The 22674-nt window shown below is 40.1% G+C and overlaps 1 protein-coding gene across 7 annotated transcripts in view; it reads left to right on the forward strand.

Annotated features, from left to right (window-relative positions):
- BCORL1 (BCL6 corepressor like 1) overlaps window positions 1–22674 on the forward strand; it is a 1083397-nt gene that overhangs the window by 750495 nt on the left and 310228 nt on the right. For all 7 annotated transcript variants that reach the window (XM_044057522.1, XM_044057520.1, XM_044057526.1 and 4 more), the window contains one exon: window positions 6121–6360. In XM_044057522.1, coding sequence (XP_043913457.1) covers window positions 6121–6360 — 240 coding nt within the window. The remainder of the gene's footprint in view (window positions 1–6120; window positions 6361–22674) is intronic.

Consider the following 22674-nt stretch of genomic DNA (forward strand, 5'->3'; position numbering starts at 1 on the left):
TAATAACTGCAAGTTTTCTATCCATTTTTTAAGAGTTCTCCCTGTAGATGTGATACGAAAAGGTCTTTTGTTGGTAGTCTCCTGGCTATCTAAGATACAGTTAAAATCACCTCCCAAAATTAAGTTACCTTTAGATGTTTTGTTAATAAGTTCTATGTGTTTTTTAATAGTTCCTTTACCTATACCCGGAAACCAATAAAAGTTCACCAATGTCCAGATTCTATTACTATATCTTACTATTATTATTGATAAAAGGCCCTCTTTGTCTTCATAGTTAAATAAAACTTGTGGATTAATAATATTTTTCTTCCTCAGTATTAATACCCCCCTGTTTTTTTTACTATATGATGAATTGGATAGCTTTAGGAAATCACTTGGGTTACAAGTGAAATTATCATTAGCTTTAAAGTGAGTTTCCTGTAGAAAAAACACTTGTGCTTTATTTATTTTTAGGTATTTAAATAAGTTAGGTCTTTTCCTAGGATTATTTAAACCATTTACATTTAATGAGAGTAATACTGTGTCCATCTCATTAATTTGCACTTAAAGAGTTTTGATTGAAATGATGACTGTATATTTTGTCATTTATTTGTTGTATAATCTCCATATATGCGTTGAATGCAGTGGTGAGGCTGTTACTTCCTTTTAAACTATATAAAATAAAAATTGAATGAGGCCAGAAGAAAAAATAAACAAATGTATAATAGTAGACCTTATACATGCATATAAACAAATATTTAAAATAATCTTTTAACAAACATGGAATATATAACATTCCCAATCTGAGTGAACTACGAAGCTCAGACAGATTAACCTTTGTTGCAGAAATTGAACCAAACATTAATGAAAAATTAGAGGCTCCTTTGCATATTATTCTGGAGGTTGCAATTGATCAAGTCAAACATATGTGATTAATTCAATCAAAGTTATTTAGAGATGTGCTTGCTGTAGAATAACCTGGTGTAGATTTCAAGCATTTAAGTTTTATCATTTATTACATCATGTGCGTTGATTCAGGTATAATTCCTTTTTTAATAAAGTATTTATATAACATAAGTAAATTATCATGTAATGTGTTTCATAATTCATTTCCTTTCCATCTTATATGAGTATCTGTATAATGACCAGTTCATTTCGTAACTGCCTTATAGAGCATACTTTAGTCAGTGTTGTGCAATTTGTTTACACTAGTAACAATTTAAAACTCAGAGAATTAAACAATTTCTAACACCTGTCATCGCTGTTATGGATTAGTTTAAATTTGTGAACTACAAGTTCTGCATATATATGAGTTCCAAAGCATAGACAGTGCTGCTCAAGGCTATGCTATACAACAATTATATATGCAGAGCTCTGTATAAAGTTTGTTACGTAACCTTAAATTTTAATAGAAAGTATGTTTGTTATTAAATTACTAATAGCCTTAAATATTCTATTGCATGTGTTGAGCACGGTCTTAAATTTCTATTTTACATTCGTATAATATCAATTCTAAGAAACAAATCAATTTAGAATTGCATTTCAATGACCAAACATTAATAGTAGCTGTAAGTTAGATAATGACAATGATAAACAGATGAAATATTCATTTAGCTAGTTTCATAGTGCGAGTGCCCTTACAACCATTCATTTTTCAGCAGAAAAATTCCATTAACAATGTATTCTTGTAGGTTAGACATGCCTGTCTGAAATAATAACATTTTGCAAGCTATTCACTGTTTTCACTCTATGTCTATTATAATAAGCTATAGTTCAATGCAATAAATATGAGATTTGTCTTATTGCAAGCTTGTAAGGACCCAGTATCAAATTATGTCTTACATATTCTTTCCTCATCTAGTCAAGTAACTGTACTACAACAAATATGAGATTTGTCTTATTGCAAGCTTGTAAGGACCCAGTATCAGATTATGTCTTACATATTCTTTCCTCATCTAGTCAAGTAACTATTTCTAAGTATACCAAAACTTCCTTTGATACTTCATTGAATATAGTGACATGCATACTTCTTAAGTAATTTCTCTTCTTTATTTATTTATTAACTAAATAATGCAGATTCATGGAGAACTTCAAAGTATGTAACCATGGGTCTAATGCTGAATATTCCACTTTTATCTGTATAAATGTATTCCTTTATTTTTGTTTTATAACATCTAACAATAAGCTATAATATATTCATGCCTCGTAATACCTTCTTTCCATCCCTTCTTTCATTCAGTATACATATTAAGTAGTTATCCTATTTACGAAGTGCTGTCGCTTTAAGGCCATAAGGAAGCGTAATGTGATTACACACTAGAATCGTGTGGTTGCGTCAACATCATCTTTGGTAGTAAGATAATCCGGACTTCAGTACTTTGTTTTTTCACTGGCTATAAAATTATTTGACAACTAAACAAAGAAAGGATTTGGTAATACAACACTTGTGTTAAAGGGGTTTCGTCGCATATCTTTAAGATGGAAGGTAGATGTTCAAACAAACACTTCGTGATGACTTAAAACTGTGTTCCCAATACGTATATTAAATTAGAAAGTATAATGACTTAACATCGATATATTGTGTTGTGTTTATTGTGTTTTGGCACTTTACTTTATCAAATGAGCATTCTGCCTTTACGATAGTGCGCATAGTACACCAAGGGAGCTCGTGGACTAAGCAGTGAAGCTTCCCTACGTGTCTCATGTAACAAAAGCTTTTCTTCACTTTTTTGTGAGAAGCAGAACCTTTAAGTGAAATCTATAACAATATTTGACAAATAATTCAACAGGATCTATTCATTATCTAGGTTGAATTAATCCATGTTTCATTGCAAATGATTCAAATGAGTCAAACATATTTAAAACTTGCATGCCAATAACGATCCTTCCCTATTAGATTTAAACACTTTTGTACAGTCAGTATTTGTAGTACGTTATATTAATATTAAATATTTCCTCCCCAACCCTCATTTTTATACTTCACCATTACACAATAAAGCAACCATTAAGTCTGTTGTATGTGAATGGAGTATTCATATTACTGACAGATATTTTGTGAGTGGCTTGAAATATAAGTAGACAAATACATATTTGTTACCTTTAGCCTGAATATTTAGTTTTAGTTGATTCTTTGAGAGAAGTAGTAGAAGGAATACTTTTTGAGTCGGTTCTTTGCTTTTTTTCTTTACATCAATCCAATTATTTTTCTCAGGGGATCTTTTTAATGTTATAGTAAGAGACCAGTCCATTTTTTCTAGAACTGTGACCAAATTATTGTTCTTTATGAAAGTTATTGCTTCTTCAATGTCATTAAATGTCCTTGTTTCATTTGAAGTGAAAATCCTTATTTTTGCAGGATATGCTAGTTGTGCTTTTATTTTATTTTGTTTGAGTAACTTTACCAGTCGCCAGGCTTTCTTTCTCCTTTCTAAGACTCTGGAGGAAAAGTCATTGTCAAATCTAATTAGATTATGCTTATACTTCAGAGGGGACTTTCACCAAGCACATTTCAGAACAGGCTCTTTATCTAGATAAGAGAGAACCTGAGTGAGGATGTTGAAGATCTATTAGGGGAAAAATATAAAAAAAAAAAACATACATTAAGCTGGTTGCATAAGTGTGCACACCAACTAATACTTTGTTGAAGCACCTTTTGATTTAATTACAAAATTCAGTCTTCTTGGGTACACACCTGCCATCAATTAAAGAGAATCTGATTAACCCCAAATAAAGTTCAGCTGTCCTAGTAGGATTTTCCTGACATATACTCAGTTACCTGCTACAACAAAAAACATGGTTTGCAGAGAGCTTACAAAGCATCAAAGGGATCTTATTGTTGAAAGGTATCGGTCAGGAGAAGGGTACAAAAAAATTTCCACAGCATTGGATATACCATGGAACACAGTGAAGACAGTCATCAAAAAGTGGAGAAAATATGGGACAACAGTGACATTGGAAAGAACTGGACTTCCCTCCAAAATTGATGAAAAGACAAGACAAAAACTGATCAGGGAGGCTGTTGAGACCTACAGCAACACTGAAGGAGCTGTAGGAATTTCTGGCAAGCACTGGTTGTGTACTACATGTGAGAACAATCTCCCGTATTCTCCATATGTCTGGACTATGAGGTAGGGTTGCAAGACGGAAGCCTTTTTCTTACACAGAAAAACATACAGGCCCAACTAAAATTTGCAAAAAAATACATCAAGTCTAATGTACTATGGTCTGATGAGACCAAGGTTGAAGTTTTTGAACACAATTCCAAAAGGTACGTTTGGCTCAAAAACAACAAGTCGCATCAATAAAAAGAACAACAAAGTATTAGTTTAAGGGTGTGCACACTTATGCAACCATGAATCTCACTTTTGTAAGTCATTACATAGGATTAGAAATGTTATGACTTTTTTAACCAGTTGTATATTATCTCTGTATTTTTCACTGTTCTACTACTTTATTTACTTTTGTATAACTATTGTAAAATTATCTATGTCCTGTGGAGCTTTTCTCCCCGGGCCTCCACTGAAAACGGGCTCTTCCAGGCCCAGTGGGCTATCCTGGTCATCAAACTGTAATAAATAAACACCATCCCCATGTTGAGGTATGGTAGTGGCAGTATCATGCTTTGGGGTTACTTTTCTTTAGCTGGAACTGGGGCTTTAGTCATGGTGGAGGGCATTATGAACAGTTCCAAATACCAGTTACTTTTGGCCCAAAACCTTCAGGCATCTGCTAGAAAGCTGAAGATGAAGAGGAATTTCACCTTTCAGCTCAACAATGACCCCAAGCATGCATCAAATGAACAAAAGGATGGCTTCACCGGAAGAAAATTTAAGTTTTGGAATGGCCCAGCCAGATCCCAGACCTAAATCCAATAGAAAATCTATGAGGTGACCTGAAGAGGGCTGTGCACAAGAGAAGCCCTTGCAATCTTGACAGATTTGCAGCGCTTTTGCAAGGAAGAGTGGGCAGATATTGCCAAGTCAAGATGTGCCATGCTGATGAACTCCTACCCAAGAACACTGAATGTTGTAATTAAATCAAAAGGTACTTCATCAAAGTATTAGTTTAAGGGTGTACACATTTACGCAACCAGCTTATTGTATGTTTTTTATTTTTTATATTTTTCCCCTAACAGATTTGTTTGGTCTTCAGAGTTTCAAAGGAACCCACAAGGACTTTTCATTGCAAAACCAGAAAGCATTTTGTTCACTTTTTAGTGATAATCTAGCTAATGTATATCTTTTATCTTATTGTGTAACTGCTTTAAACTGCATAATACATAAAAAATTGAGAGTTTCTATTAGGTAAATTACTTTATTTAGCACTATGTGATAACTGGCTTTTAATGTACAAATACTGCATGCATTTAAATTATTTTTTATCCCTTTCCACTGACAGAATGGCACTGATGTTATATATTTTGGTGTTGGCACAAAAATGTTATTCAAGGCAAAGTAAAGGAATGCCTAATACTTGGTACAGCAAAATCTGAAAGTATATACAAATGTGGACAAGTTCAGACAATACAAATGACTGTGTGTTAAAAGGTGATGGGTTAAGTTTCATAAGACTTTCACATAAAAAAGTGTGGACTTTGACTTCTGATTTGTGCATTATAAGTTCTGTATAAGTTATGTATTCTTGTTCATGATAAGCTAGAGTATGAAAGTGTACTTCATTATTTTGTTAGTGGAGGTAGAGCTCCAAGCCTAACCACCTACATATATTTGGCAAAATACATTTTTCCTCTATAAAGCCTGAAAAAGATATCCTCAGCAGCTTTTATTTGTATTTTCAATTAATCACGCAAACCCGCTGGTTATTGGTGGTGCAGTTTCATAAGTGCTGCAGTATGGTTTCCATACTAGATAATGGTTCACTTCCAGTAACAATACAGATAATGTCCTGGTAGCTTGTAATAGTATTGTTACGTCTGAGCATCTCTTTATTAAGAAGTTTGAGCTGTACCTTAATTATGATGACATGAATGATGTTGTGGGCTGATGCAAGGAAACCTGTTACTATGCAAGGGAGCATAATGACTGAATCAAAAAACAAATGGCAATGCTGCTATTTTTATGTTTGAGTAGTACTTCATTTTACTGCTCATAGGTTTTATTTTTCCACATTTTCTGGTTGCAGATGAAGAAGTTGAAAAAACGTAGTTCCACAAAAGGAAGTAGCCTGTTCCCAAAGAAATCTGCTGAGCAAAAACTGTTTGATCGTCACAGGTCTACATCTTCTCTTAGACACAAGTCATCCCCTTCTGCTTTAACAGACAGTGCTACAGGGCGCTTGATGCCTCCTGAAATACGCAGGCTTATTGTTAATAAAAATGCTGGTGAAACCCTCTTACAGCGAGCATCACGACTTGGATATAAGGTAAGGTTTCATTTGCAAAATAAGTATGGAAAATAACTAATTCAGATTGCTATGTGCTACCATTTACTTTTATAGCCTTTTTGTATTGTACATAGAGGCTGTCATATTGACAAGCAAGTAATCTGCTTAAGTATGTATACATGTGGTGACCTAGTAGGAACAGATTAGATTCATCTTTTCATATGGTAGCGTGCTTGTTCTTTTGTGAAGACTACTCAGCGGTAGTTAACTGCACTTCTTTTGAAGTGATAGGCAGACTGGTCCACTGCAATGATCTTTCTAGTAGGTCTGTATTTCTACTCTGCATGAAATATCACAATAGATCTGTCCCAAAAATCAGGTCAAGACAACTCAGTTGAAACCCTTGGGCTTCTGCTAACTGTGGATAGTTGGGCTTTTGGTTTAAGCACTTTAGAGTACCACAGTGGTCAGGCAGAAGGAGACATGGCCCACACTGCAGTGTTTTTTTTTCCTTCCACACATCATAACAGCCTGAACAGTTAGGCATCAGGAGATAAGGGGTGGTTCTCTGTCAGGCTAATCTTTAATGTAATCATCAGCAAATGAGATCTGCAGGGAGTGGGTTGCTGTTATTTTTGCACCTCGGTGCACAGTAAGCAGTAAGGCAGCAGGAGACAACCTCTGCAGAGGTGGATCTCTATCACGTGGCACTTACTGTGCCCCGAACAGTCAGGCAACAGGAGACATCCTCTGCAGAGGGTGGGTCTCCGTCACGACTTGGATATAAGGAGAGATTTCATTTGCAAAATAACAATATCCAGTCAGACAGCAGGAGACAACATTTGCACAGGGTGGGTCTCTGTCATGTGGCACTTAATGTGCCCCAAACAGTCAGCATCAGGAGACAACCTCTGCAGAGAGTGAGTCCTGTCATGGGGCACTTACTTTGCCCAGAACAGTCAAGACAGCAGGAGATAATATCTGCAGAGGGTGAGTCTCTCTTACTGTGCCCCAAACTGTCAGGCAGCAGGAGACAACCTCTGCAGAGTTTGGGTCTCTGTCATGTGGCACTTTACTGTTTCCTGAATAGTCAGGCAGCAGGAAACTAGATCTGTTAAGAGCAGGTTATGTTCTGTGCAACAATTAAGTACTTCAGTCAGACAGCAGAACACTAGTGACATCTGCACTTGTCTTGGCCATTTTTCTTCTGTGGCCATGCATATGGCTTTATCTTCCATCTCAAAAATATGGAACACTGTGTTTCACAAGTGTAACAAATTACTTCACCTAGGAATCTCACAACATGTTTAGTAACAATTTTGCATATTTAAAAAAAGTTCTTTTGATGAATTATTATGATTCATTATTTTGGATGTTTGTTAATAAATATGTAATGAATGTGAACAAACATTTGACAAAGTAAGCTGGGATTTTATGAGTAGAGTAATGGAAGCATTTGCAGTCCATGATTCAATAATAAGGCTAATGAGGGATAGGTGGCAAAAAAGTGTTTATTGGCAAAGAAAATAAGGGGTTCAGAAATTCAAGGATATAATTGATATAGTAGTTAATAAAAGCTGGCTTTATTTGCAGACGGTATTATTTTTTGTACCTGATGAAACCAGAAAATGACATTTGCGTTTTATGGAACATTCTGAGGGAGTTTCAAGTTTTTTTCAGGACACAAAATAAATGAAGACAAAATAAAAGGTTTAACTGTAAACTATGTACACACACATGAATTGGTTCAGCAATATCTATATTTATGAGGATATGATAAAATGAAGTGTTTAGGAGTATGGGTTAAAAATTATTCTGTTATGGCAGCTAAGGTTATTGGGGCTACAAGAATAGGCAAGAAGGGGCTGGAATATACTGGAGGAAAGTGACAAAGGAACCATGGTATTAGGAACAAATAATTAGATAGGGAATGTAGTAGAATGGGAAGAGGCCAAGAAGACATTTGGATTACAGGTTAGAGACTGCCTTCACTATCAGAGATTGATATCAGAGTACAGACAAAGGGAAAGGGATGGGAGGGCTAGAGACTGCCTTCACTATCACTGATTGATATCAGAGTGCAGATAAAGAGAAAGGGATGGGGGGTAGAGACTGCCTTCACTATCAGTGATTGATATCAGAGTACAGACAAAGAGAAAGGGGGGGGGGCTAGAGACTGCCTTCACCATCAGTGATTGATATCAGAGTACAGACAAAGAGAAAGGGGCTAGAGACTGCCTTCACCATCAGTGATTGATATCAGAGTACAGACAAAGAGAAAGGGGGGGGGGCTAGAGACTGCCTTCACCATCAGTGATTGATATCAGAGTACAGACAAAGAGAAAGGGGTGGGGGGGCTAGAGACTGCCTTCACCATCAGTGATTGATATCAGAGTACAGACAAAGAGAAAGGGGTGGGGGGGGGGGGCTAGAGACTGCCTTCACTATCAGAGATTGCTATCAGAGTCCAGACAAAGAGAAAGAGATGGGTGGTACAGACTGCCTTCACTATCAGAGACTGATATCAGAGTACAGACAAAGAGAAAGGGGTGGGGGCTAGAGACTGCCTTCACCATCAGTGATTGATATCAGAGTACAGACAAAGAGAAATGGTTGGGGGGGCAGAGACTGCCTTCACTATCACTGATTGATATCAGAGTCCAGACAAAGAGAAAGTGATGGGGGGTAGAGACTGCCTTCACCATCAGTGATTGATGTCAGAGTACAGACAAAGAGAAAGGGGGGGGGGCTAGAGACTGCCTTCACCATCAGTGATTGATATCAGAGTACAGACAAAGAGAAAGGGATGGGAGGCTACAGACTGCCATCAGTATCAGAGATTGATATCAGAGTCCAGACAAAGAGAAAGGGGTGTGGGGGGCTAGAGACTGCCTTCACTATCAGAGATTGATATCAGAGTACAGACAAAGAGAAAGGGGTGTGGGGGGCTAGAGACTGCCTTCACTATCAGAGATTGATATCAGAGTCCAGACAAAGAGAAAGGGATGGGGGGGGGGTAGAGACTACCTTCACTATCAGAGATTGATATCAGAGTACAGGCAAAGAGAAAGGGATGGGGGAATCCTAAATGAAAGACCTGCACGGGTAGTGTTTTTACTTAAATCTAGAACAGAGGCTGCTGTTAAAAAAGGGATAATTAGTAGGGCATATCAAATATTGCATGATAACTATAGGAATCGATCAGAGGAAGTTAGAAAAGATTGGGAAGAGGGATCAAATAAGCAGTTCACAAGGAAACAATGGGAGGACATATGTATGGCGCCCAAATATGCAACAAAGTCTAGAAGATTTTGGATTTTTGCTTAGAAGTGTTTCCTTAGGTATTTGTATATCCCAAACAGACTCCAAATAATTTTTCCTCAGGTATTTGGCAAATGTTAAAGGTGTGACTGGAAAAAAGAGGTAGCTGGGAGCATATGTTATGGGAATGTAATGAGTTGGCAGACATTAAAAATCCCTATAGAGTACTGTGTCAGAAATACTGGGCCAGCAAATAAGTGTAACTAAGGAAATTATTTTTTGAGCTGGGATACAGGATCTGAAATACTTAGATATAGTAAGGTCTTAGTAAGTTTAATTCTGATAGCTGTCAAAAAAACAGTTATTAGAAAATGGAAATCATAGTCTAAACCAACCATATTTGAAGTAGTGAATATTGTAACAGATAAAATAATTGAAAGTGGGATCTTTAGAAAAAGGTAGGAGCAAATTGCATAGAAAAAAAAAATTGGAACTTGTTGGAAGAATACATGCATAAAAATAGGCTTAAGAAAAGACAAGAATTGAACAATTTATGTAATGTTGGATTGATTATATTGTATAGAAGAATAGGCTGATTGTTTTGGAACACACAATTAGACTTTATGCAGGTGTGCGCAGTGCCGACTTGATTGGCATTTAGATCGGGCTGTCATTTAAGTATTTAAGAAGTTTTTTAAAAAAAAAAAAAAAAAAGGTGTTTTTGAAAAGGTTTAAAAATTGAAACTCTGTCTGGCACTACTGACATGATGTCTGTAAAAGGCAGCCACAAATGTCTAGCAGGGAAGGCTGACACCCCCCTGCTATAATCACTTTTTAGGAACCTATGTACCTAACTGTCTTGCAGTCCTTTTTGGAGGGTGCAGAGGCATACGTTCCCCTGATAGGTGTTACACAATTTTTTGTTTTAATCTCACTTTTTAAAAAAACAACATGATTCACATGAACATTAGTTTTTTAAAAATAGGAGTGCTGACATTATAAGGTTGACTCGTGTACACCGGGGACAGTGCTTCCTACTGTGCATCCTGATGTGTCCTTGTGTAGACAATCGACGAATATATGTGATATATAATGTTTTAAAATGTAAATTTGTTAGTATGTTTTTTTTTTTTATACAAATATAAGTTTGTGTATGTCACAAGTGATAATTCAGTAAAAGTTAAAAAAAAAAGCAGTGAATGTGTAACAAATGTTTTCAGTGTATAACAGCATGAAATATAGAATGTCTAAGCCCCAAAATGAGGAGCATTTCTCATAATGAGTTGTATTCATAAAGGTGTGGTCATGCAGTGACATTCCTACAACTCATGCCTGTGGTGCCTACTAGAGACCATTCTGGCTTGTACCTTCCTTCTAGGAAAAGGGCAGCTGCCTTTAAGAAGTACTTTCTTTTCCCCTTCAGCGGGTGCTGTCATTAGTGTATGTGACTATTATATTTGAATTACCAATGACATTTAGGGCATTAATTCCAAGAGATGTTAAATGCACAATAGATAGACGTTGTTACTTTTATTTGAGTTTAATGTTCCCTTATAATCTTAAGGACCTGTAGTGGTTACATGTATTCACCCAGTAGATAATCAGTATATGTGGTTCTCTGAAGAGCCAGTTACTGTGTCCCTCTTTAGCTCTGGTTAGTAGGGTGTTCATCCAGGGGATGTTTGTTAAATTTTGATAGAATGGGGAGATGTTCATCATGAAGAGTCACTGAAACAATAAATCATATTGTTGCAGCCTTTTTGTCCCCACTACTTGTTGACCATCTGAATCTCTGTTAATATACTGGCCCATTGTTCACCATCATCATGGCAACAGCCAGCCAAAAGGGTCATCAGTTAGACAGCTACCTGGTTGGTTCAGTTTTCTGATATGCAGCCCCATTCTCACAGTGCATGATTGGTAACACGCCAATGTTTCAACATTTAGTGGGCTTTGGTGAAGGTATGTCATCCACTTCCATGAGTGATGCAACTTTTCAAAACAACCCTGCCATGCCCCATCCGCACCCTGCCTCCCCCCAAAGCCACTGCACCCATGGGGTCTCTGATTTCTTCTGGGATCTCAAACACAGGAACATGCACCCTAAGCATGTTCAGCCACACCCTCCCCCCAAAGAGAGGCAAGCCCATAAACTCATATGAACTCTCCTAAGTCATCTCCAGTGGTTACCCGAGCAACTATTTGAACTCTGGTTACCTGAGCTGTAGTCAAGATTTTATTATTTTATGTCTGTGGAGCTGGATAGTAATTCATAATATTTTGGTCATCTTCTTCATATCTTCTGCATTACCTTGCCTATTATGGGCAACGATTTTATCTGCAGTTCCTTGTGTCCATATGGAGAAGCACACTGGTCTCTCCACAGTGCTCCCTGAAACTTGTATATAAGTATTGTGGTTCTGGGCTTTCCACAGTTGTTTCTCTGTTCAGATAATGTAATATCCCACTTCAGTGTCAGTGATACTCAGTCTGCATAGGACCTTTCTTGACTTTAACATTATTCTTTCATCAGAGTTTGTTTGTTGCAATTATCTTTGGTGCCTTTTGTTGTTATCAAGTGATACTCCAGCTTCTTCCAAGGATGGCATTAATATTCAAACATCTTTGAAATGTACAGGTGTGAAGTCATTTTTTCTCGGTATTAAAATTCTCATTAAACTCAATGCTATCAAAATAATTACTTTACTGTTTCCTTTGAGGTTAACTGGACCTAGGGGTTTCAAAGCTAAGTAAAACTGAACAGTGCTAGGAGTGTAAATAAAAAATGGGTCTATATTACATATCCGAACATTTAAATGTTCGAACCGCTAAAGATCGACCTTTAGTGATCGAACATTCAAATGTTCGAATATGTAAAAAAACAATTAAAAGAAAAAGGAAAGGGTTTAAGCAGGGGGGCACCCCCACACCCCCGCTACTTAAATATACCAACTCTGAGATCTCACTTCAGTGCGGAAATGGGAAATTTCCCATTCCCTACACTGTAGCGCAATCTTGGAGTTGGTATAATTAAGTAGCGGGGGTGTGGGAGGTGCAGGGTGGCTTTCCCCCCTGCTTACACCCTTTAGTTTGTTTTTTTTTTTTAATTTTTATTCATATTCGAACATTTAAATGTTCAATTGCTAAAGGTCGATCTTTAACAATTCGAACATTTAAACGTTCGGATATGTAATATAGACTCTAAATAAACTGCACTCCTTGGAAGCACTCCTCATCCTAGAGAATGCAGACATATGTGCAGTCACAGAAACATGGTTCAGAAAGTACAGTTTTGTACCTACCATAAATGTAGATGTCCGATAGATATGCAACTGCAGTCATAACATATGGGTTGTCCTGCCTCAGGCAGCCCTCGGTCGGCCGGATTCCAAAGTCTGGGTCCGGCGTCGGCTGGTGTCGCCTCCTCTCCGACGTCAGAACGGCTGGAGTATAAAGGCATCGGCCGATGCCATCTTCTTCAGTGTTTCTTGCCCCAGATGCCAGGTGCCCTCCTAGGAAGGCTAAATTTGGTGAATGGATAAACAATTTCAGACATACACAACAGTAATAAACAGATACACAATAGGAGATACCCCCAGCTAATAGGAATAGGGGGAGTGGACCCATACAGAAGGTTGCAGAGGGGTAGGAGGGTGGGAAAATCCGACTGCAGTTGCATATCTATCGGACATCTACATTTATGGTAGGTACAAAACTGTACTATGTCCTTCAAGAATGCAACTGCAGTCATAACATATGGGTTGAATACCATAGCCAAGCTGGGGGTGGATGGAACTAAGAAAGTGATGGTGTAGCTAAAATGCCCTGCAGGACTGCCAAAGCAAAGCCTGCTCGGGACCTGGAGTATAAAGGCAGGTTGTAGTGCTTGGTAAATGTATGCACGGAGCTCCATGTAGCAGCCTCTAGAATGTCCTTTGTAGCCACTCCTCTTAGGAAAGCTGTGGATGTGGCTATAGCTCTGGTGGAGTGTGGCCTAATACTTTTGGCATGAATGAAGGATTAGTTCTTAGAGAGACTCTGTCCTGATGAAAAATGAGAAAAGGAGGTACTGCCATGAGTGCCTGTATCTCCGAGACTCTTCTTGCTGATGTGATTGCCAATAGGAAAACCGTTTTCCATGAGAGAAATTGCATTTCTGAAGTTGCTGCTGGTTCAAAGGGAGGAAGAGTTAATTTTCCAAGGCAAATTGAGGTCCCATGCAGGTACTGGCGGTTTCCTGGGAGGTTTGATATTCTTTATCCCTCTTAGGAACTGTCTTAGCAAAGGATGTGAAAACACAGGTGGATCACAATTGTATTTTGCTGAGATTGCTGAGGCATGAATCTTTATGGAAGAATATGAGAGACCAGTATGAAACATTTCTGCCAAGTATTCCAATATCTGAGGTATACTCAATACTGTTGTATCCTGACCCCTGTTAGCATTCCAGATGATGAATCTCTTCCATTTGGCTGAATAGGTTTTTCTGGTGGAAGGTCTGCGTGCTTCCAGTAAGATCTCTTGAACTTTTTTGGAAAGAGAGATATCGGAATGAGTTATGGTAACCTCCAGGCTGTCAGATGCAATGTTTTCAGGTTTTGATGAACAGTCCTGTAATCGTGTTGTGTTAGAAGCAGAGGCCATAGTGGCAGAGGCCATAGTTTGGTCCGAGTTATGCTCAACAGCAATGGGTACCAGTGCTGCCTTGGCCAGTCTGGAGCTATCAAAATGCCTGTTGGTTGTTCTGCTTTGATCTTCAGTATCACATTGGTCAGCAGTGGTAGAGGAGGGAATGCATAAATTGTTAGGGAATTCCAGCTGAAGGAGAGAGCATCCGTTTTCCAGGCTAGAGGATGGTGGGTCCTTGTACAGAACTTTTCCAGGTGATGATTCATGTGAGAAGCAAAGAGATCTATGTCCGGTCTTCCCCATGTCCTTGTTATTTGTGAGAAAATGTGAGGATGCAGCATCCATTCATGTGGATCCAAGAAATTTCTGCTCAGCTTGTCCGCCAGTACATTGTCCTTGCCTGGCACAAACTGGGATTGCAGATGTATCTTCAGACTTAGGGATTTTTCCCAGAGAATCATTGTTAGTCTGCAGAGGGGATAAGAATGAGTGCCTCCCTGCTTGTTTATATACCACATAGCAATGGTGTTGTCTGTCCTTATTAGCAAATGTCCTTGTTGAAGTGATTTTTCGAAAGACTCGATTGCATGTATCACTGCCAACATCTCTTTTTGGTTTATGTGCAGATGCCTTTCCCTTGGTGTCCATTGACCTTGAATGCATCTGCCCTCCATGTGCACCCCCCATCCATGGTCTGAGGCATCTGTCATAATCATTTGACCTGCTTGAGGTTTGTTGAAAGACATGCCTTTGTTTAACTGACTTGTTTGAGCCCACCACAAAAATTCTCTTTGTAGACATGGAATGAGTGGGATTACGTCCTCTAGGCTTTGGCTGTGTTGGGACCATAAGCTTTTTAAGTACCATTGCAGCTTTCTCATATGAAGTCTTGCCAAAGGTATCAGAAGAATGCAAGATGCCATGAACCCCAGGGCCTGCAGGATTTTCCTTGCAGTCAGCTGGGAGAGCCTTGCTAGGCCTTTGAAGTACTCTGGTAACTGCTGTTGTTTTTCCTCTGTGAGATAAGCCATTTGTGTTTTTGTGTCCAGTTTGGCTCCTAGGAAAATAATCTGTTGGGATGGCAGAAGTCTTGATTTCTGAATGTTGACTGTGTATCCCAAGGCCTGTAGTAATTGAATGACATAGTCCAAGTTTGCTATCAAAGTTTGTTTGTTGTCTGCTTGTATGAGGCAGTCGTCCAGGTAGGGATATATTTGAATCCCCTGGAGTCTGCAGTGTGCCACTACTGATGCCAGGCATTTCGTGAACACTCTGGGCGCAGTAGATAAGCCAAATGGCAATGCTGAGAATTGATAATGCTCTGTCCCTGCAAGAAATATGAGGTATCTTCTGCAACTTTGTCTGATTGGGACATGCAGGTATGCCTCCTTGAGGTCCAGAGTGACCAGCCAAGACCCCTTGCCCAGCATGGGAAGGAGTTGCTGCAACGTCAGCATTTTGAACTTTGGCACAATGAGATAAGTATTTAGAGTAGACAAGTCCAGTATAGGCCTCCATTTGTTTTCCTTTCTTGGAACAAGGAACAGTCTTGAATAAAATCCCTGGCCTTGTTCCTGTGGAGGGACCTTTTCTATTGCTTTTATATTTAACAGCTCTGAAACTTGAATGAGTGCCTCTGCCCTTTGATGAAGTGGCAGGTTTGGCATGCCTTGTCTTATTGGTAAAGTATGGAAGTGGAATCTGTAACCTTTGTCTATTAAATCCAGAATCCATTTGTCCTTGGTTAAGATATGCCAGTTATTTGAGAATAAGGATAATTTTCTGCCCAAAGGTGCTTCTCTTTGAACCCTTGTAGGCGGTATGAAAGTCAAGTCATTGTGTTTGTCCTTGTGGTGCAGCTGGACTGCCTGCGCCACTTCTTTGATTTGGTGGTTGCCATTGGCGGCCTCTGTAGGAGCCTCGGTATTGCCCTCTACATCGGGCACGCCTGTTTTTTCCCCTTTGAAACTTGTCAGTGTCTGGAAAGGACCAATTCTTTGAAGGCCAATTCCTGCTGAATCTGGGCGGCTGAACCTGGAGGAAATCTTTGACTGTCTGTACTGATTTAGCTTTTTCCTCAATGGACTTCAACACATCTTGTGCATTAGCACCAAAAAGCTTCTGTTTTTCCAGAGGTGCATCAAGTAACTTTACTTTAACATGGTCTGGCAGTGGCTGTTCTTTTAACCAAGCATGTCTACGAATAACAGCCCCAGTCATAGCTGCCCTACATGAAGCCTCCAATGCATCATAACCACACTGAAGAAAATGATTGCTAACCTGCTGAGTGTTATGTACTAGATCCTGCAATGCCTTTCTATCAATAGGCTCAGGAGAGGCTATCTTTTTCTGTAAATCATCCAGTAAAAAATCATGGTACTGAAACATATGAAAAAGGCAGTTAAGTGACCTCATGGCCAGGGTGGTAGAGGTATAAACTTTTTTACCCCATCTCTCCAGGGACCTAGCTTCCCTATCCGCTGGCAGTGGATTCTTGGCTGTGGAAGTAGCCACTCCCTTGGGGCCCTATGAAATAGTTTCTAGATCCACAGAATGGGCCTTAAAGAGATGTCTGTGGGTGTCAGAGACCCTATAATATCTGTTTGGCTTGACAGGAGCAGGAGGGAGAGAATCAGGGTTAGCACTGGAGTCGGAGAAAACATCATCCAGGACATCCATAACTGGAGGGATAGCTAAAGGTCTGTGCTGGGGAAGCTTGAGGAAGGTACGTAGTCTTTTCCTAGAATCAGAGAATTCCTGACCCTGCCATTTAAAATGCTCCCTCATAGAGTGTAGGACTTCACCGAACGAAAAATCCTCTGGAGGAGAGGCAGAGGGAATTGATTCCTCAGCATCAGAGTCCTCATAGGCTTGGAAGGATTCTTCTTGGGTATCTGAATGGTCAGAATCCCCAGAGGCTTCATCTGAAGAGAGGTTGTCGGCCTGCTCAGGTCTGGGCCTTTTCTCTGCAGGCGGCTGAGAACCTCTGTCTGGATGAGGGTGAGACCCCCTGATAAGAGAAATAAGATCTGCAGCAAGAGACATGATCTGTTTATCAGAAGAAGGGGCCTGGGCAGTAGGTTTAGGATGGGCCTTGGCCTGGCTGGCGGCCTTAGCACGTGCAAAGGTCTTGATGGACATGGATACAGGAGGCCTAGCTGCCCCACGTGCAAGAGTAACCTTGTCCACAGGAATGGTGTCGGGTAGATCCAGAACTTCGGTTTCTGGAGGAAAATCAACAACCGGCACCGGTGTAGACTCCGAGACCGAAGGACAGGTTAACGCTGTGTCGTCGGCCTGGAGTGGTTGAATTACCGCTTCCGAAGGGACCGAAACACTCGTGGAGGGTTTAGGAGGAGTATCGGTGGAGGATGCAGGCCAAGGATGTCGGTCCCGGTCCTTTCGTTTTTTGGTAGATTGAGATGTCGGTTGTTCCGATGGCATGATATAAGCGAAAGATTCACCGAAAAAGCCTTCGGCAAATTCTGCCTGGCGCCCGAGAGTGCGCTTATTAAAGCAAGCACAGGCAGCACAGGCCGAGACGTCGTGGTCTGGGCCCAGGCAAGGGAGGCAATAAGAATGGAAGTCCTTATGAGGTATTTGTTTACCACAAGACAAACAATTATTAACTTTCTCAATTTGTTCTGACATCGGCTGAGGCAAGAAAAAATGTTCCCCAACGGGGTACTTAGCTTTTAGATGACTTCGGTACTGAAAACACAGGAGCTGACCGACCGGCACTTGCGAACTGCTTCTGCTTCGGGCACCGCGCGGCAAGAAAGACTGAAGAAGATGGCGTCGGCCGATGCCTTTATACTCCAGCCGTTCTGACGTCGGAGAGGAGGCGACACCAGCCGACGCCGGACCCAGACTTTGGAATCCGGCCGACCGAGGGCTGCCTGAGGCAGGACAACACATATGTTATGACTGCAGTTGCATTCTTGAAGGACATCAATAGAAAGCACCCTGGCTGTCAAAGGCTGCAATGCCTTTCATACATTTTGATCCCCCTCTGCTCAAGATAAAACAAAGGAAGGAGGCGTCTCAGTGTTCATAAAGGACAAGTACACTGCTAGACTGCTCCAAGAACATGACTCGCTTGAACTGCTCCATGCCTAATTAACCTAAGGTATAACCCCCTATCATATATTTGCTAGGTACAGATCCCCTAACATGAGTCTGGAAAACCACACCTCTTACCTAAACGTACTGAAATCTCTTAACATTCAGCCTAACACCATACTTATGCAAGACTTTGACTACCTCACCATAAACTGAGAGACTTATACGACCTGTAATTCACTTGCTCAGGGGTTTCTGGACTTGTTAATGCAAACATCCTGGAGCAACTAGATAGCTCCCCAACTAGAGGTATAAATATCCTAGACGTAGTACTCACGGACATGGGGAGATGCTTCTCCCTCCCGTGCATTAACTCCTCCTGGTAAATTCTGACCCAAGAATTATCTCCTTTAGTATTAAAACTAGCCTAGAACCTCCATCAAACTCCAAACCTGTTAAGAACTTTGCTAAGGTCAATTACCTCAAACTAAGTGACAGATTATTAAAATTCCAAGCCCCTCCCAACCCGGATGACACTGAGGCCTACTCTGAGCTGTACACAAAAGCACTGTAGAGCCACATTCATAGCTGCATAGCGGCGGCAGTACCTGTCCGAGTCAAACTTATGATTACTGGCAAAAATGAACCACCCTGGTGGACCCCTAGCATAAGTAGGCTATTCAACAAAAGAAAAAAATCCTCTCCAAAGCCAAGAAGGAACAGACAAAACAGTGCAAAAAGACACTCAACAGTCTAAACAAATTAGAGAGCTGGTCAAGTCTGCCAAAGCAAACTACGAGGCAAAGATAGCGTCCCAGTTGAAAGATAACTATAAGGCTTTTTTTAATTATGTTCGTAACCTTAGGGGAAATGCTCAGAAATGTGCTGAGTTAATCATGAACAGCAACATTTACACCCAGCCTGAAACTATAGCAAACCTGTTGGCTGACACGTTCTATTCATCTCCCCCCATCACATCCTACCATACCCAAAAAATACCGCAACCACCACCCCTACCGATCATTACAAGGGAACAGGTCCTTATTTCACTCACTAAAGCCAAAAGCACAGCCACCATGGGTCTCAACAACATTCCAGGATGGTTCTTAAATAGCTTAAAACAGAATCTAGCAGGGCCCCAAGAAGCCCTCTTTAACCACTGCTTCCAGACAGGCTTTGTCCTAGAGGAATGGAGGACTGCAGCAATATTCCATCTGCACAAGGGAGACCCATCAACTAACCCAGGGAACTACTACAGGCCCACTAGCTGGACCAGTCTTGTCAGCAAGGCCATGGAGAGAATTATCATGGACCTGATCAATAACAACATATGAAGTCTCCAAAAACTGAATTAGACCCAATTTGGCTTTGTCAGAGGGAGGTCTTGCCTGTTCAGTTAGCTGGGACTTCTTCGAGAAAGTCACCAGGACCATGGATGAGGGTTATACGGTACACACCGCTTATCTAGACCTGGCCAAAGCTTTCAACATAATCCCCCACTCAGGAATCTTATATAGACTTGCTGAGTCAGGCATAAACCTATACATTATCAGATGGATAGCCAACTGGCTTACTGATATGTGTCCTGTCAGTTGTCCAGATAGGTGAATCCACTTCCAATAAGAAACCTGTTACTAGTGGTGTCCCACAGGGGTTCAGTGTTGGGACCCCTCCTGTTTGGTATACACTTCTCTGAAGTGAAGGAATTTGGCTTAGCTGAAGTGGCTCTTTTTGCAAATGCAGCTTAGTACTGTTGCACACTGATAAGAAGAAAGCACTTTATCAATGTATTTTGCTAGAGAAGGCCAAATACTAGTCCTCTTGTCCTTCTTTTGGTAGAATCAGAACCTTCGGGGGGGGGTCACTATGTAAAATCTGAATGTATTCACGTTGTAAGGAAGTAGGAACAATAACTTTTGGACCTTTGAAAATGATACCATCTTCCATCAGCATCTCATCTCTGTATAGAAAATAAGATTGCACTTCTGGCGGTACACAGGATTGCTTTGATGGTCATCCTACGTTGATGAAGCGGTTGAGCTTTTGCAAAATTGGATCAGTCTTTGTATGATCTCTTAGCTCATCAAGTCTTGTAGTAGAAAAATTACAGACTTCCATGACATCAAAGTCAAAATTCTCTGCATCAAGTTGTTTCATGGTATTTCTGGGCGATCTGGATAAGGTATCAGCCAGATAAAGAAGTTTACCTTTTGTATAGACCATTTTGAAATTGTACGTTTGCAGTTTAAGCATCATTCTTTGTAGTCTTGCTGGAGAAGAATGCATAGGCTTCTTTAAAATAGTAACTAGAGGTTGATGGTCAGTTTCTATCTGGATTGCTCAGCCATAAATATAATCATGGAACTTCGAACATTTATTTACTTATTTATTTATTTACATTTGTTAACCGGGAGAGTCCGACTGGACACAGGTCCTTTTTCAGCGGAGGCCCGGGGAGAAAAGCTCCACATTAAGTATTATTTGCATTATACAGTAAAACATAAACATAGCACTTAAATATAGACATTAGTCCAGTTAAGGGTGCAAGACAAGAAGAAAACAGATGTAAAACAGCTGTAGAGCATAGTACAATTTTAAAATATGGTGATATACTAAACATGGTTAAAATGTAGTTGAGATTCATCAGTGAACAATTAATACAAACTGTTTTTGAGGTACATAACAGCCATTAGCAGTTGTTGCTACAAGAAGTTAGTATTATGTAGTAGGTAGCTGGGAACATTAGTAGCCAAGCTTGCTAAGAGTAGGTTGTTGATAGGGGCTGAGAGAGGTAGTGGGTGGGGGGAGTGGATGGTATTAGAGGGGGGGTTGCAAGGGCATATCTGGCAAGTTTTGAAGTGTGATTTTAGTAAGGATTTAAAGTGGGTGCAAGAAGTTACAGAGGTAATTGAGGATGGGAGGGAGTTCCAGAGTTTGGCTATAGTGCAGGAGAATAAAGCTTCTCCAGCAGAGTTAATGGCTCTTGTGACCTGTAGGAGGTTTTTGTGGCTGGATCTTAGTGGTTTCGTGGTTATGTAGGGTTGGAGTAGATTCTGGAGGGATGGGACTTTTAGTGGTTGGTTTATTAGTTTGTGGGCGAGTGTGAGTTGGTACCGTTGAAGGAGGTGGGGGAGCTCTAGCCAGCCCAGTTCTGTTAGTGAGAGACAGTGGTGAGTATGGTAGGAAGCCCCTGTGGCGAATTTGGCGATTTTGTTGTAGCAGGTTTCGAGCTTATTTAGATCACATTGTCTAAGGTTAGTAAATACTGGAGAGGCATAGAGTAGAGTAGAGATAAGATGAGAATTTGCTACTGAAATTTTAGCTGCTTTGGTAAGTAGTTGCTGATTTCTATACAATGCTCCTAGTTTTTTGTGCACTTTTTTAATGGTCATGGAAATGTGAATGTCAAAGTTCAGTTTATTGTCTATTTCTACTCCTAGTAATCTGGTGTGTTCTGTAGGATGGATGGTGGTGGTGTCTTTTGCTGTGATGTTAAAGTAAGAGCTGTCTAGGGTAAGTTTGGTGGGTTGGAAGATTAGTAATTTTGTTTTGTTTGGGTTGAGTATTAGTTGGGCATTGGATAACCAAGTTTCAATAGAAGAAAATGCTTTCTGTGTGACTTTGTGCAGTTCTGGGAGGGAGTGGGCTGTGCAGATGATGGTTGAGTCATCTGCATATTGTATGAGTGTGCCATGTGTTCTGGCTGAGGCTAGATTATTGGTGAAAATAGAGAAGAGTAGGAGTCCCAGGATGGACCCTTGGGGAACTCCTATGGAGACTGGTAGTTGGGTGGATAGGTTGTCTTGCCAAACAACTGCTTGTTGGCGGTCAGATAGATAACTCTGAAACCAGTTGATGACTGGTTGAGAGAAGGATAGGTTATTGAGAAGCGAGAGGAGTTGTTTGTGTGGGATTGCCAGACGTTCCATTCTCAATTTGAGCATACTGCATCTCAGTTTGGGTAAGAGTTCTAGATGCATAGGCAACAGGTCTGCCCTCTTGAAGAATAACTGCGCCAAGACCAAACTTTGAAGCATCACAGGAAAGAACTACTGGTTTGTGGACATCATAGTATCTTGATGTAGACGAGTTAGCAATTTGCTGTTTGATGTTATCAAATGCTGCCTGGTGTTGTTCTAACCTTGACCATGCAAGATTTTTGTGTGTCAGCTCTCTTAAAGGTGCAGATAACTCACTAAAGTTAGGGATAAATTTGCCGAAATAGTTAACCATACCAAGAAAACGCTGTAGAGCTTGAACATTGTCTAGAGCAGGTATCTCAAGGATGGCTGCTTGCTTGGAAGGATCTGGTCATAAGCCTGTACTAGTAAATAAATGACCTACATAAGTAACTTCTGGTAGTCTGAATTTGTACTTATGAGGATTGAACTTTAAATTCAC

Source organism: Protopterus annectens, chromosome 15.part0 (genome assembly GCF_019279795.1).
Source record: "Protopterus annectens isolate FY-2018-M chromosome 15.part0, PAN1.0, whole genome shotgun sequence".
NCBI classification, from domain to species: Eukaryota; Metazoa; Chordata; order Ceratodontiformes; family Protopteridae; genus Protopterus; species Protopterus annectens.